This window comes from Caloenas nicobarica, chromosome 24 (assembly GCF_036013445.1).
Source record: "Caloenas nicobarica isolate bCalNic1 chromosome 24, bCalNic1.hap1, whole genome shotgun sequence".
NCBI lineage: Eukaryota > Metazoa > Chordata > Aves > Columbiformes > Columbidae > Caloenas > Caloenas nicobarica.
The window spans coordinates 5,431,975-5,446,114 of NC_088268.1; the positions used below are offsets into that span (position 1 = coordinate 5,431,975).

A 14,140-nucleotide genomic window follows, 5' to 3' on the forward strand; every position below is an offset into this window, starting at 1 on the left:
CGCTGGAACGGCAGCCTCAGCGCTGCCGAGTTTGCTTCTGTGAGATTAATTCTGCGAAATTAATTGGGACAAGATTGAAAAGGAAATTAAAATGCAGCTGAGTGAACAGGCTTTTCAAACACCTTTCCCCCCCAACTCCTCATCGCCTCCCTCCTTTCTCCCCCCAGCCCTGTGCCACCTCCGTTCTGCAGCGGCCGCGAGCATCCGTCGCACAAAGTAATTTACGGGGGAAAAGCTCTCAGGACCGATCGGTTACGTGTGAGGAAGCCAGCACAAGAGTCGCAATCTGGAGCCACTGAAGAGAGCAAAAACCCTGCCGTGACTCCAAGCTGTGTCCCCGAGCTGGTGTGGGGGGGACAGCCCACCCGCTCGGCCATCGGCGGGATGCACCGAGGCACCGGCAGCGCCGTGGGCACCGGGGGCTGTGGGTGCCACCCCCAGGGATGGCCCAGGGTCACCCCTGGTGTCACCCCCGCGAGGGCTCTGACAGACGGACAAACCTTCAAGAAGAGGCTGGTGCTGCCACCGCTGCTCTCCTGCCCATCACCACAGCGTCTGGTCACCCGTGTCCACCCCGGGGACATCGTGTGGCTGCTGCCCAGGTGCCAAGCTGAATCTGGGTCTTTTTCTCAGCTATGAAACTTGGGCTTGGTCTTTAACAAGCCTGAGACTTGGGGCTGCTCTTCATCTCCAAACATCCGTACCCACCACAGCTGAGCCCCCGCTGCACCCGCCACCCCCCCGCACTTCGGGTGCACTTGCAAAACACGACCAACAAAATGCAACCCCCTAAGTTCATCGCTGTTTCTGTGCCATATCGGGGTGCAAAACACGTTGCAAAACCGTCACCCATAAAATGCAACCCCCCAAATTCATCGCTGTTCATGTACCCTCTCAGGATACAAAGTGCGTCGCAAAACACCATTAAGAAAATGTAACCCCCCCAAGTGCCTGGCTGCTCCCGTACCATATTGGGGTGCAAAACGTGTTGCAAAACATCACCCATAAAACGCAACTCCTCAAGTTCATTGCTGCCAGCCAGGGCCACCCCGCTCTGGTAGAGACCGGTTGGGATCAGGACAGAGCCCCGTGGGGACGGACGGAGCTGGGACAGGGTCACAGGCACCGGTGGCTTCATTCTTGCCCCCGCTAATGTGAACTCTTAATTTATTCACCTTCGTGCTCTTGCCGAAGGGAGCCTTGGTCACACCCGGCTGAACAACTCAATTACCCCTGTAATACCCGAGCAACAGCACGTACAAACTCCATTACCGTGGAAAAAAAATAATAAAAATAAAATAATCTTGCTTTGGGGCATTGATGGGGCAATCACGGAGGGGGGAGCGGGATGCCAGGGACCGGTTCCTGTGCATACGCGCAGGAACTGGACCCCGGCATCCCGCTCCCCCCTCCACTAAATTGCAAATGTAACTCTAGACCTTGATTTTTACCAATTTCACCAGCTCTTGACCTTGCAGTTGAGCCCCAGCTCCTTGATAATGAACGTGAGGCGATGCTCTTACCTTGCTGAGGATGTAGATGAGGTCTCCGCGGTGGAAGGAGAGCTCGTCGGGATACTCGCTGCTGCAGTCCCACACGCCTTGGTAGTAATTGGCATAATCTCGCCGGGGACATCCTGGGAAAAAATTAAAATAAGAGAGGTCAGGGTGACAGGGAATTCGATGGGGATATATTGAGGTTGTGGGGTGAGGTTTTGGGGGGAGAGGGGCTTGTATCTGTTGGGGAAAGGGAGGTAATGTTGGTGCTATTTGTTTTGCGTTTCAATTAGAGGCCAAAGATGCACTGCAAGAAAAAGGAGCTGGTCAATAAATAAATGCAAGAACTATCAGTAAATACATGAAAACACACTGAAAAACGTTGCTGTTTCAGAAAACCCCGGATTAAAGCTCTTTACTACAAAGCACAAAGGGAGCTGAAGATGCCATCCCTCTTTCCCAAGTCCCTCAACTCCTTCTCGGGCTCAAACCAACTGTCCCCAAGGTGAGGATCAGTGACCTGGTCAGGGAGGGGACGTGCCCCCGCCAGGGTGACAGCCACACCAGAGGCCACGGAAGAGGAACACAGTTAATTAACAGCGGTATTTGCACGGCGGCTCTGGGAGGCTGCTGCTGTGGAAGGTCACAACCACGTTTATTTATGAATTAAAGAAGCTGAGCGGGGGATTGCAGCTGATGGAGCAGGTCAGAGAAGGTCCCAAACCTCCTTGTCACGATGCAGCCTGGTAGCCTCGGGTCTCGATCAGCCTGTGAGTCTGAGGTGTGATCACAGTCTGCTGTGCAAAGGGAACACGTGAGTCGGCAAACGCTTTTTTTTTCCCACTTTTTTTGCACGGGGGAGGCAAATGATCTGTTTGCTGAAAGCCGCGGGTTTGGGCTGATGGGAGTGTTGGCAAACGGTGCTGGTGCTGGCGCTGGGGAGTGCCCCAGGCTAAAAGTGCACGTGGGTTTTCTGGAAAAAGTCACAGCAGTGTTTCCAGAATGAACCATTTCCATCCTTGCCATCTCAGAATGGCATTTCCCAGCCCAGACGCCGGCCCAGATTGCAGAGCCACCACAGCAGGAGGGTCCCCGCGGGGGACAGAGCGCACACGGCCAAGGAGCGGCTGCTCTGCCCGCTTCGCCCCAGCACATCCAACAGATCCTTCACAGCAGCGAAAAAACACCCCCAAAGCCCCAGATTTCCAGTTTTCAAGCACACAGTACGACTGTTAAAACATGCTCCTGGAGCAAGGGCTGCAGCAGGAGGCGGCTCTGGTGGCACCGGCACCAACGTGGGGGTGAATCCAGATGTCACGACACGGCCGCCTCCGTGATGTGACCCCCATGGATAATTAAACCCAGTAAAAGCACGTTTTGCAGGGGGGGATTCGAGCGCCGGGGCTGTACCAGTGGTTTGTGCTGCTCTGCCACGCAGCTGAACCAAGCCCAGAAAGCATAAATAGAAAATATCGAGCACATGTTGGAGGAAATGTTTCTAATATGGTATAAGGGACCGAGCGATAAGGGTGCATCTGGAGTACTGTGCCCAGATTTGATCACCTAAATATGAAAAAGGACATTACAGAGATGGATAATGGCACAGCAGGGAGCAACTGGAATGACTCAGGGACTTGGGGAACTTAAATAGAAAGGCTGGGAAAAAAAAAAAAGTAGGTCTGCATCCTTTGGAAAGTATTAAAGGGGGAGCACAGAGTGGTGAGGAAAAGATTGGGAAGGGAATAGGAGGAGTAGGAGCTACTGAGTTATTTAAGCTCGTGCTAAGTGCAGGAACCAGAGGTTATGAACTGGAGACGGAAATATCAGGGTGTGTGGGCACTGGGCAGGAGGCCGAGGCAAAGGAACAGCCTTGGTAGGAACCAGCGAATTGTGTAATTAACACAAAAGGTCATTCCGGGAGGGTGTGAGGACAACACCGCGATGCGGAGAACAACCCGGTATGGGGGGACGGTGGGTGGCACCAACCTGCTGGTGTCCCCTGTGAGACGAGGCTGGGGAAAAGCAGCTCTGGTGGCGTCAAAAACACCAGCTGCTGGTAAAACAGGGATTTTGCAGGAGCCTGGACGTGATACTCTGCGAATACAAAGGGAGAACATTTTCCAGCCCACAGGAAGGTTTGTGCTCCCAAAAGCTGGGGTGGTTTTTTCCAGCCTCATCAGCTGCTGGCATGGAAGGTGTCACCCCCCCAGCCCTGCCGGCGCAAGGTCAGGAATAACCGCAGCAGACAGGAGGATGCGTCCCGCTGAACGCACGGCTGGGCTCCAGGCCTCGCTCCAGCCGCAGCTTCAACAGCAACAAAGATGCTTGTGCCAGCCGCCGAGAATATCTCGTTAAAATTAAGACTGTTTGTAGAAAAGGGATCCTGGCTCCTATTTCAGCACTTAAAGACGAGGCCGGGCACGGGAGAACATCACCGCGGCCTCCCCGTGGGACGGAGAATGTCCCTGATCCTCCCGACCTGCGGCTCCGGGCTGGGTGGGATGCGGATGCAGACGAGCCACCACAGGACTCCGGTGTTACCCTGACTTAATTCTGCTCCCTGCCAGAGAAGAGAGTTGTTTTGGGTTTTTTTTATAAAAGCCCCATGTCCCGTCCAGACATTTAAACCCGCGTTCAGGGCAGAGCCGTGATTTCAGCGCGGCTGATCTACACTGACGTAAGTGGGACGAGAGCCTGTTCCCATGTTTATGGGCCTGGGGGTCATTAAGAAAACCAGCCAAATGTGACAAGCGCATCGTTTTCTGCTGCAGCCCGAGCAGCCCCGAGCAGGGGCTGTGGGAGAGGCACGATCTGCCCCAACCCCTGCGCTTTGGGTGCGTTGCTTCAGACGCCTGTTGATGCTGAAACCTAATGACAACTGTCTGCAGCTCAGGGCTTTTCAGCACCGCGCTCACGCTGGGTGAAACCTCCTGCCACGCTAAGTGCAGGGAGCGGGACAGGAGGCTGCCAGGCTTTCTTGTTTTGTAAGTAGAGGAATTTTGCTCTGTTTGTATGCGGTTGGTGAGCTCAGAGCCCATCCGGCGCAGAAAGCCGGGATTAAGCAGCCTTGAGTGGAGCAAATGGGTGTCTTGGCAGGAGCAGCGTGAAGCTCTCAGCTGGATTTGCTGGGCTGCTCCAGCATCATCACGTCCTTGTGGTTCTTCGAAATTAGAAACAATAGTTTTCCATTAGCCAAATGCTCATCTGGCATTTTGGCCGTGTGATCTAATTAAGAAGTGGCCCCTTCCCTCCCTCCCCGCAGCCGGGCGCTCTGCTCAAGGACTCCCGTCACCGCTTTGTCACCCTTGGTCCAGTTGGACAGGAGCACAAATTACCACGGCAAAAGGCACGAGGACTGCGGTCCCTGGCGCCACGATAACCTTTCCCTCTTGAAGTGCAGCCCAGCATTTCAGAAGCAAGAGTCTAATATATTATTTAGTGTAAAAATAGACACAGGACTTCAAGCAATCATGACAATGGTAATAACTAAACCAGTTATAACCATTAACAACAATTACAACCGCCAGGCAGATGCTAATGAGTACGAGCAGGGTGCTTAAGTGGCTGGCAGGGCTGTGACAGGCGAGAGCCAAAGTCCTCGGGGTGGCCTTGGGGTGCGGGTTTGTCACGACCCCGCTCTGCGCCCCGCTGACCCCCGCCAGCCGCACGCCCACCGGGAGCTGCTCTGCTGCCCCCCGCTCCTGTGGGGCGGTTCTGAAAGGCAAAGTAAACCGTCCGTGTGTTTGTGCACGTCCCACCGCTTTCTGCTGTCCTCTCCCCGCACCCAGGCGTCTCCATGGACAAACGGCCAGCCCCGCTTTAGGACCACAGAGCAGTTTATAAAGCTTGGGATGCTGTTTGTCCTGAGCTCTGGGGGCCGGTACCGGCTGCAGCTGCCACACGCTCCAGTGGGCAAAGAAGTCATTGCGTCAGGGGGTGGGAAACAAGCTCCGCAAAAGCACGAGGAGCAGAGAAACGCCAACTTGCTCCAGTCCCTGCGAACAACCGGGACTTGCCCTTTGTCTCTGCCACCAAGATTGGGGTAGAAACAGGACTGGGCGCCCTCCTGGGCTGGGGACAAACACCCAGGAAACACCCAAGGGGGTTTGGTGTTGGCCAAAGTGAATCGCTGGATCGCACTTTCCAGAGACACCGGGACGTTGGGCACAGGGGCTCTCAGACTGTGGGTGGGATAAAGCAGCTGAGCAACACTTGGGCTGCTTGTGCGTTTGGGAGAGCACAGGTGTGCGTGACGCTGGTTCAACCACCTGCCACCCACAGCACCCAACACCGAACCCTCCGCTCTCCATGACCCAACAAGAGGGACGTGGGTCCCCAGCTGGGCAGGACCCCACAAGCCGGGCAGCAGCAGGGCGAGACCGTCCCCTCCGAGCTCCGGCGCAGGAGGAGGGTGCGGGAAGCTCTCCCGAGCCGGGCTGTGCCGGGAGGACGCGTGTTCCCCTGCGGCAGGAGCCAGGGCCGGCAGGAAGCCCCCGGCCGCTCCAGCCCCGGCTGCTCGGACACAAGCGTCGCTTTCCTGCTCCGGGGAGGAAGCGGCGATGGAAAGCGAAGCAGGTGGCACCAGGGAGGAAACAGACCTTCCGCTCCCGTCCCACAGTGCGGGTCCTTAAGGAAAAAGCAGGGGTGGGGGCCCCGGCCGCTGCAGGCGGGCAGCACTGGTTCCTGGGGTGACGGTGCCGCGTCCTTCCGGCTCCCTGCGCCCAGATCCCTCCCTGCGGCAGCTTCCTCTGGGCCACGGCGGCTTCCTGCCCTCTCTCCGGGTTATTCTGCCCCAGCTCCTCTCCCCGGCGCCCCAGGACATGCTGGGGTGGCTGGTTCGCTCTCCGTGGCCGTGCCTGCTGCCCGGCTCTGGTCCAGGAGATGCATCCCCCGTGCCCATATTGTGGAGAAGATGGGGAGAGCTCCCCAAGCCCGAGTTACCTGAACTTCACCAGCTGCAGAGTCTCTGTCACCCATGAATCTGCTCCTGGGGCCTCTCCCACCCTCCATCACCACCCGCACCCCAGGCCGGACTCAGACTCCCCAGCCTTTGGGCTGGCCCAGCAGGGTGGGCTCTTACCACGCGTCTGGCTGCTCCCGGCATCCTCGCTGTCCTGTGCCAAGGCGGGGTCCAGCTCCTCATCTGGGAGGGGAAAAGAGCAGAGAAGTCAGTGGAAGGGCCGGGAGCGGTACTGCTGCACCAAGGCCCCTGGCAGGCAGGGGGCTGCGAGAGCATCCGACTGTCAGAATAATAAATTCCTGGCTTAATTGTGAAGAGTGGAAGGGAGGAAGTCACAGATAATATTTTAAAACGTGGTGCATAAAAATATGAATTGTTGTTAACACTGGTAAAAACAAATCACTTATTATAGCCTCATAAATTTAGGCAGCACTTTGCCGAGTGCCCTATAGGAAGAGACACTTCCTGTGCAGGACTCGCAGCCCGGAGAAAATGAGATGCTGGGGAGAAATGCCAGGAGAGAAATGCGAGGAAGGATGGGGGCAGAGGCAGAAATTAAGAAGGAGAAAGAGGACCGAGGGCAGGCAGGCTGGCACGGCTGCGGAGGAGGGGGAAGGAGGATGCAAGAAAATAATAAGAAACTATAACAGTGGAAAAGGTTAAGGACAGAGGGGCTGGAAGTCACAGGGAAGCCCTGTGAAAATGGTGAGTGACTGATGGGTGCAGGGATCTACACACAAATAGGTTTAAATAAGATTATTTAACACCAGGCCAGGTACAACCCATCCGGCTGAGCAGCTCTGGGTGCTGGGGCAGGTCGGGTGCACAGCACCCACATCAGCTGCCATCGCAGCCCGTGCTTCCTTCTGCTCCCGTGAGGACTACAAGCAGCCTAATAAAGTAATAGAAAGAAAACCCAATTCTGAAACATTTTGGAAAGCCAACGCTCAGGCACATCACTCATTGGCACGTCCTGCACGGCTGTCGGGGAGCGTGGGGCAACCCCAGCACGGCCCAGCGCGGTGCAGAACTGTCCCTGTCGCATCTCTGGGGACATGGCTTTGCTGTCACCCTTCGGCAGAGCCAACAGAAACCAAGGCCGGGTCTCCCGCAGGTCCCACGGCCCCTGGTCGCAGGGCAGCCAAGTGCTGCTGCCGCTCGGCACCTCCCGAGGCCGCGGCCCCGTCCCGGCCGTCGCTCCCGCCCGCCGCTGATCGATGCAAACCAGGTCAGAGCTCCGCGCCCCATCACAAATTGCATCCCAAGCTGGGGGGTCACTGCGACTGCTCCCCCATTAGCCGGGAAGCGGCACCGAAGATCTTTTCTAAATAAATCAGACTTTATTGTAAAACTCGGCCACTGACGAGACAGAATCTCATTAGCATTGATTTTAAAATAAATTATTGAAAGTGGCTTTTTGCCTGCTCTTTGCATTTGTAAAGGAGAAGGTAAATGTATTTGGAACGCTGCTCTCTCCCCTCATTCCCGTGGCCCAAACCCTCGCCTTTGGATTCCCCTGTACTTTAACCAATGGCACCAAACCCCCTAATCCCACCTCGGCAGGAGATGGAGGGTGTAAAACCAGCGGCCAGGTGCCGTGAAAACCCCCCAGCACCCTCCAAAGCGGGGCACCCACTGCTGGGGGTGACACCCGCACCAGGGGCTCCCCACAGCCACCCCCTCCTGTCTGTGCGTCCCGCGGGCACCGCTCCATTCCGAGCCGGGTGTCCTCAGGAAACCCCTTCCCAGCGCCCTTCCCGCACGCACACACGCTCCTGGGGACGCCGGAGCAGGGAAACACGTGTCGGGGAGGAAACGCTGCTGCCGGGATCCAGGATGAGCAAGGCTGCACAAATCCTGCACCTGGGGGGCTGGCGCTGCCGGGCCGTGGGGAAGGCACGAACCCTGGGGTGTGCAGCACCCCTGGGGGTTTTGGGCTGTTCAATGAATGAACGGGGCCGTGGGGACGCACGAGCTCCCTGCGCACCGCAGCCTGTTGCACCAGGTGCTGCTCTGAGCCACGTCTGCAGCGATGCGCTGCCCTCCCAGGGCCTGGCTGTCTGATCTCAGCCAATGTCTGCGTTTTATAGTGAGGAATCGGAGAGGAATGCTGAGAAATGCATCTCCTGGGGGCTGTGCAGAGCATCATGGCTTTGGCCACACCACCCTCGGGAAATGCCTTTTACACGCCGTGGGCAGCCCTGGGCACCCACACGAGGGGTGCAGAGCCCCCCGTGCGCCCCAGCCCGTGCTCCCCAGCGCTGTGCCAGAGCAGCCTGGGCGTTGGGCACATTCTCAGAGGAGCTGTGTTTTAATGTAGCAATTTGATTCAATTTTCCACTCTATAAAATTACCCATCACTGCTCGTTGCTTCCTAACAGACACCTTCACTCTTAATTTAACAATCCTATCGAATTCTGCCAGGGAAATTGGAAAAATTTATCACCTGTGAAATTTTATTTTTCCTTGGTTGTATCTGTTTTTGTAAAACTTCATTAACGACGATGACTTGCTGAGGAAATTATCTCTTCATCTCCCCCTCTTTCTTTTTTTTTCTCTACCTCTTTCTCTCTGTTTTCGCTCGGGACACGGCGGCAGAAGCCGGGCCCAGGAGACACCCCAGCTTGGACAAAGACTTTCCCTGCGCTCGCTGGGGGGTCCCAGGGGTGCAAAGGGCCACGCAGAAGCAGAACAGCACACGGGTTTGAATAAGACGCAGATGACCCGATGACCAAGCCCTGGGACGTGTCACACGGTGATTTCTGCTCTAACGGTAAGAAACGTTGCAGACGGTGTCACCCTCGCAGGCTGTTGGGTTCTGTGCCAGGAAGATGCTCCCGGCTCCTTTACCCGGCAGCCGCTGCTGTGCTGCCTCCAGCCCTCATGCACCCTTAGTGAACAAGCGCTGGTCTTTAATGCAGTTATTTTATCATCTCTTGGAAGGCCTGTAATTGTGTTACAGCCATGACTGCATGCCCAGAAGGGAGCATTTTCATCATCTAAAGTCTGATTTTCCAGGTAACACTGCCCAGAGATTCCACTCGCAAACTTAATATTACTGGAGATGAACGGAGCACAACCTCTAAAAGCCACCCCACCTGATTGTCAAACCCCCACCTCAGCAGAACAGAAAAGGTTTGCTCTTGTGGTCCAGCAGCCAGGCTGAATGAAGAAATGGGGTCAAACCTTTGAGTTATGGGTCCGTCACACTCAGCAGAGCCCTGGATGTTCATTTCCATCAGTGTGTGACGTGGCCAAGGTCTCCTGCCATGTTTGCAGGGGATGGCTCATGTTTTAACCTGCTTATTTGGTCACTTACCTGGCAAAACCTCGTAGATGTCATCTTCTTCCATCCCAGTGCTGGGCTCATCCTGATTCAGGGTGGTATTGTGGGATGCTGTGTTCGCGGAGTCCAAACTGTCCACGTCGTTGTAGGGCCCTTCCTCATCCTCATCACACGGAATGGTGAGGGAGCTCAGGTCTGGCAGGAGAGAGCAAAAGTGTGGTGAGAAAGAGCAAATCCATGTACCAGCTGGATGTTGGTGCTTTCAGTGGGTTGAAATCAAGTGACAAAGGCTGTGCCGCTGCACTTAGTGCTCACTGTGGACCTTGCAGGGAGTGAACTGTCCCCTTGCCCGGCCCAAGAGCCGCTGGTGTAAAGAAAATGGGATGGAAGCTGAGAGCAGGCTGAACCAAAGGAAAAGCCCATGGAAGGATGGCAAATGGCCGGGAACAAAGGCAGGATCTGCTCAAACAGCTCTGCCCTTGGCTTGGGCCGAGCTGCCAGACTCACCCTTCAGGAGGAACTGGATCTGGTCCACCCAGTCTTCAGCCTCTGCTGGGCTTGGGGCTGTGAACTGGAGAGAGGGTCACCCGTTATTGTGCTGGTTCTTGGATGTAGGAAGAGGAAAAAGATTGAGGCTAGAATAGGGGATGGAGATCCTGGATCTGCCATTCTCTACCCTGTGACTTTGGGAAAACCATTTCGCTTCTTTTTCTCCCTATTCCAAACAGGGAAACTGCAGCGGAACTAAGCTAGACTATCCCAGAGGAAGGCTGTCAAGCCTAATTCATTAAAATAATTCAGATGAAAACCACAATCCCCACTGAATATATTATACTGACTCTGAACCAAGACTCTATATCCAAAATCTCCCTGAAGCTCAGGAAGGCTCTCGTGCACGCTTTGTGGATTGGGCCAGGTTTTTCATTACACCAGTTTTTAGGCTCCTCCCTGGATGCTCAAAAAAATGGAAGTTTAAATTTAACCTGCCTCTGAACTGCTTGTTTAAAAATGGGCTTTCCAAACCCAATCCTCTACTGCTTTTAATCCATGTACTCTCTTAATCCTCGTGCCCCACAAGTGCTAAGAGAGCCCAGGGTCGCTCTTGTGCCAAGGGAAGGTCCATGTTGAGATGACCCACCAAGGAGAAGCATCGGCACCTTCTGCAGTGGTGCTCTGTTTGTTTTGGGGGGGTTGGAGGTTCACAGCCTCCCTGACCCTGCACCCAGGCCCAGCAGCACATGCTTTTGAACTGAGTGCTCAAATCAGCCCAGAAAGCCCAGTTCTTCCCCCAGTTCCTACCTCGTAGGTGCGTTTGCCAGGGCAGCTTAACTCGAAACAGCATCTTTTTCGAGAGTCTTTGCGGAGATGGAAAGCCAGCCGGGCACTATAGTGCTCAATGGAGAAGGTGCCTTTAGGTTGCTTGCCTGGAAGAAGAGAAATGTGCTAAATCCGGGGTTTGCACCTTTTTCTCAAGCTCCCAGTACTGCTGGGTGGGGCGGGTGTCTGTCACCCACGCAGGGAGACCGAGAAACACCATGTGTCAGTGGGAAACGGCCAGAAAAAACCCCTTCGGTCTAAGTACATCTGCCCCCCAGAAATCCAAAGGGAATATTATAAAATCTTCATCAAGACACAGTGAAGAGGATGCCCCTTCCAGCCTCAAGAGACTGTGAACAGCCAGCGGAAGGTTGCGGGGTCAGGAGGTTGCACAAGATGAGCTGGTTGTAATGAAGCAGAGACCACCGTGTACTCGGGGAAATATGATATCAATGATTATTCTGCTGGTAAGGAATTAACGGGCTGGCGTACAGGAAGAAATACTTAGTGGGGCCTTTGAGAATTGGCCGACAGATCTCGCCGATGCACACGCACGGCCGGTGTCAGCGGGGCCAGAGAAGGAACTTCCCCGCAGGCCTCCGAGCGGCTTTATTTACCCCAGCTCATTATTTCCTTATGAATCTTCTTGAAGAAGTGTGGGAGTACAATTCAGGCAGGCTCTGAACCTTTTTTCTGATTTGCAGATTCTTACAAAACATCCAGGGGTGAGGTCAGGCCCTATAGAAGGATTTCAGCCCATGGATAACAGGTTTGCTTTACTCTCTTGTCTTCTGGAGACCATTTGGAAGAGGACAGCTGCTCATTCCCCATGGAATGCCAGGGGGAGAGGCGGTGGGAAGCTCGTTTGGAAACCAAAAGTGCTCAAGATCCTCAGCCAAAGGATGTGGGAGAAGGACACAGACCCACTGGAGTTTAATCCTGTTCTAACTGCAGACTGGTCACTATAAACCAAGGGTTTACGGGTGTATGTTATAAGCTGTTTCAATGCTGCGTTTCTGGATAGGTGGAACAGGGGAAGGCCATATATCTAATCACACCAAACTCTGTCTGAGATATTAGCTGTCTGTTTATATGTACCTGATGGAGCATGACTGCAAAATATTTATATACACTGACACACGGATTATATACAGTCGCCAAGAGGGCTGAAGCCCAGCTGATGGCTAATGGAAAACTCCGTACATGTTGTTATTTACACACAGCTTTGTTCCTGTGCTCTCTTCTCTTATTCCATACCTAGAAAGGTGTTTGGGGGACAAAAAAAAATCAAAAGGGAGCTCAGATCTGCCTTTTGAGGAGAACTTGCATCTTGTGCCTCAATAGGGAATTACAGCCGTCCCATGGGCTATGCTTTTCTCTTGTCAGATATTAATTAACGCGTCCTCAGGCCCATCCACACGCTCAGCTACAGCCCACAGCCTGGGGACCCACGGCAGATCCCTCACCACTTACTTTTCTCATTGGCGTAGTAGTAAAAGGTCCTTCTGTTGAGAACGCACCACCGCTTCTGCCACTCCGACCCAAAAAAGCTGTGCTCTAGGAAGAAAAGGACAGCAAAGGAGTAACAAAATATGAGTTTATGTTCTTTCATTGTACGCTTCAGAAGAATATTTAGGGGAAAGAAGGATTTTTTTTCCCAACAAACCCCTGCAGATTTCTGGCACAAGATTCAGGCAAGCAAATTTGGATACAAAACCTCAACCAAGTAAAGGAGAACCAGCCTGTCCTACCAGGCTGGGCTGAGCTTAGCTGAGCTGGGCTGAGCTGCTGTGACCCTTAGTCCTGCTCACTGGGAGGGAACACAGCTTAGGGTTAAATCTCCCTAACTGAGGCTTGAGCAAATGTCTTTTGCTCTGTAATTGGAACAAGTTAAAACATGCACAGGGCCAGTTCTAGAGCTCAGCTGATGGCCATGAGGAAAAAAGGGCTGTTCTTGCCTCATACCGCCTGTCATACAGTAAATAAATCAAGATAAAATCTGAGTGATGGGGAAATAATTTGTAGCTTTCACAAGAGTCAGTAAAATCAAGATAAACCTCAGGCTGACTCACAGGCCTTATCTCAACTTGCTAATGTGTGTGATGCTACGAACTACCTTGTCTTCACCAGGATTTTATCCCCATTAGGTATTGCTCGTTAGAAGGGCACATCTTGCCTTAGAGGACTGGGCTGCTGCTAAATTCAATTTCTGGGTTTTAATCTTTGTGCAGTTTGATGATCTGCAAAAGAGAATAAATACAGGCTGTGCCGTCCATGTGTGCGGTGCCTAAGAAAAGCCTGAAAGATTCTGCATGTGCCTACAGACAAATCTGCAGAAAGTATGTGTTTTCCTGCTTGTTCTTGATCTGCAAACTTGCATTCTGAGGTGACATCCCCAAAGCTTTTGTTCTGACGCACTTGCCAGGCCTTACCTCGAGACCTCTTCTCCAGATATCCCTGCTTCAAAATGTTCCCTGAGTCTCGAACAGGCCTCGGGATGATTTCTTCTAACCCTACAGAGCAAAGCAAAGCAAAGCTTTGGGATTTCCGATTTGCACAACCCCTCAGCACATTTTCAGGCCCTTTCTTTGCAGAAGAGGTGAAAATCATGGTCTACCCCCAAAGCATGAGGGCCAGGACGTCCCCCAGCCGTGGCTTGTTTCTGCTCAGCTCCTGCCATCGCAACTTGTCCTAAGCACAAGAAAAAACGTCTAATGAAATGCCACTAATCAGCTCCCCAGTGCCCACGTTGGCAGCTTTCTCAGGATGAAGAACTTCCCAGAGTCCCAGGTCACAAGAGCTTCTCTCCTTTTCTCTCCGCGTCTCCCCAACATGCAGCTCCCGGCCCAAGCCCTCGAAGAGCGAGTCCTCGGCTTGTGTAAAGCAGAACGACGTCCTGAGGATTCCCGCACCCCCAGAGACGGGACCCTGCGCTGCCCCGGGCTCGCCACCTTCTTAAACGTGGGGAAGGGGCTTTGCAGAGGGGTGGGCAGAGCAGCTGTGAGCGGGGCCACAATGTCCCCGCACTGTCACCTCCCGGGGCACCAACCTGCCAGCCCTCCTCCCGCACACGTGAGAGCA

General features: G+C 54.0%; 1 protein-coding gene across 1 annotated transcript in view; it reads right to left on the minus strand.

The window, feature by feature from the left end:
- SKAP1 (src kinase associated phosphoprotein 1) overlaps positions 1-14,140 on the minus strand; it is a 128,297-nt gene that overhangs the window by 9,646 nt on the left and 104,511 nt on the right. Inside the window, exons 5-11 of the mRNA XM_065651249.1 lie at positions 13,492-13,572; positions 12,533-12,616; positions 11,042-11,166; positions 10,250-10,313; positions 9,776-9,937; positions 6,577-6,639; positions 1,524-1,636 (exon numbers count right to left, since the gene is read on the minus strand). Of these exons, the coding sequence (XP_065507321.1) occupies positions 1,524-1,636; positions 6,577-6,639; positions 9,776-9,937; positions 10,250-10,313; positions 11,042-11,166; positions 12,533-12,616; positions 13,492-13,572 (692 nt within the window). The remainder of the gene's footprint in view (positions 1-1,523; positions 1,637-6,576; positions 6,640-9,775; positions 9,938-10,249; positions 10,314-11,041; positions 11,167-12,532; positions 12,617-13,491; positions 13,573-14,140) is intronic.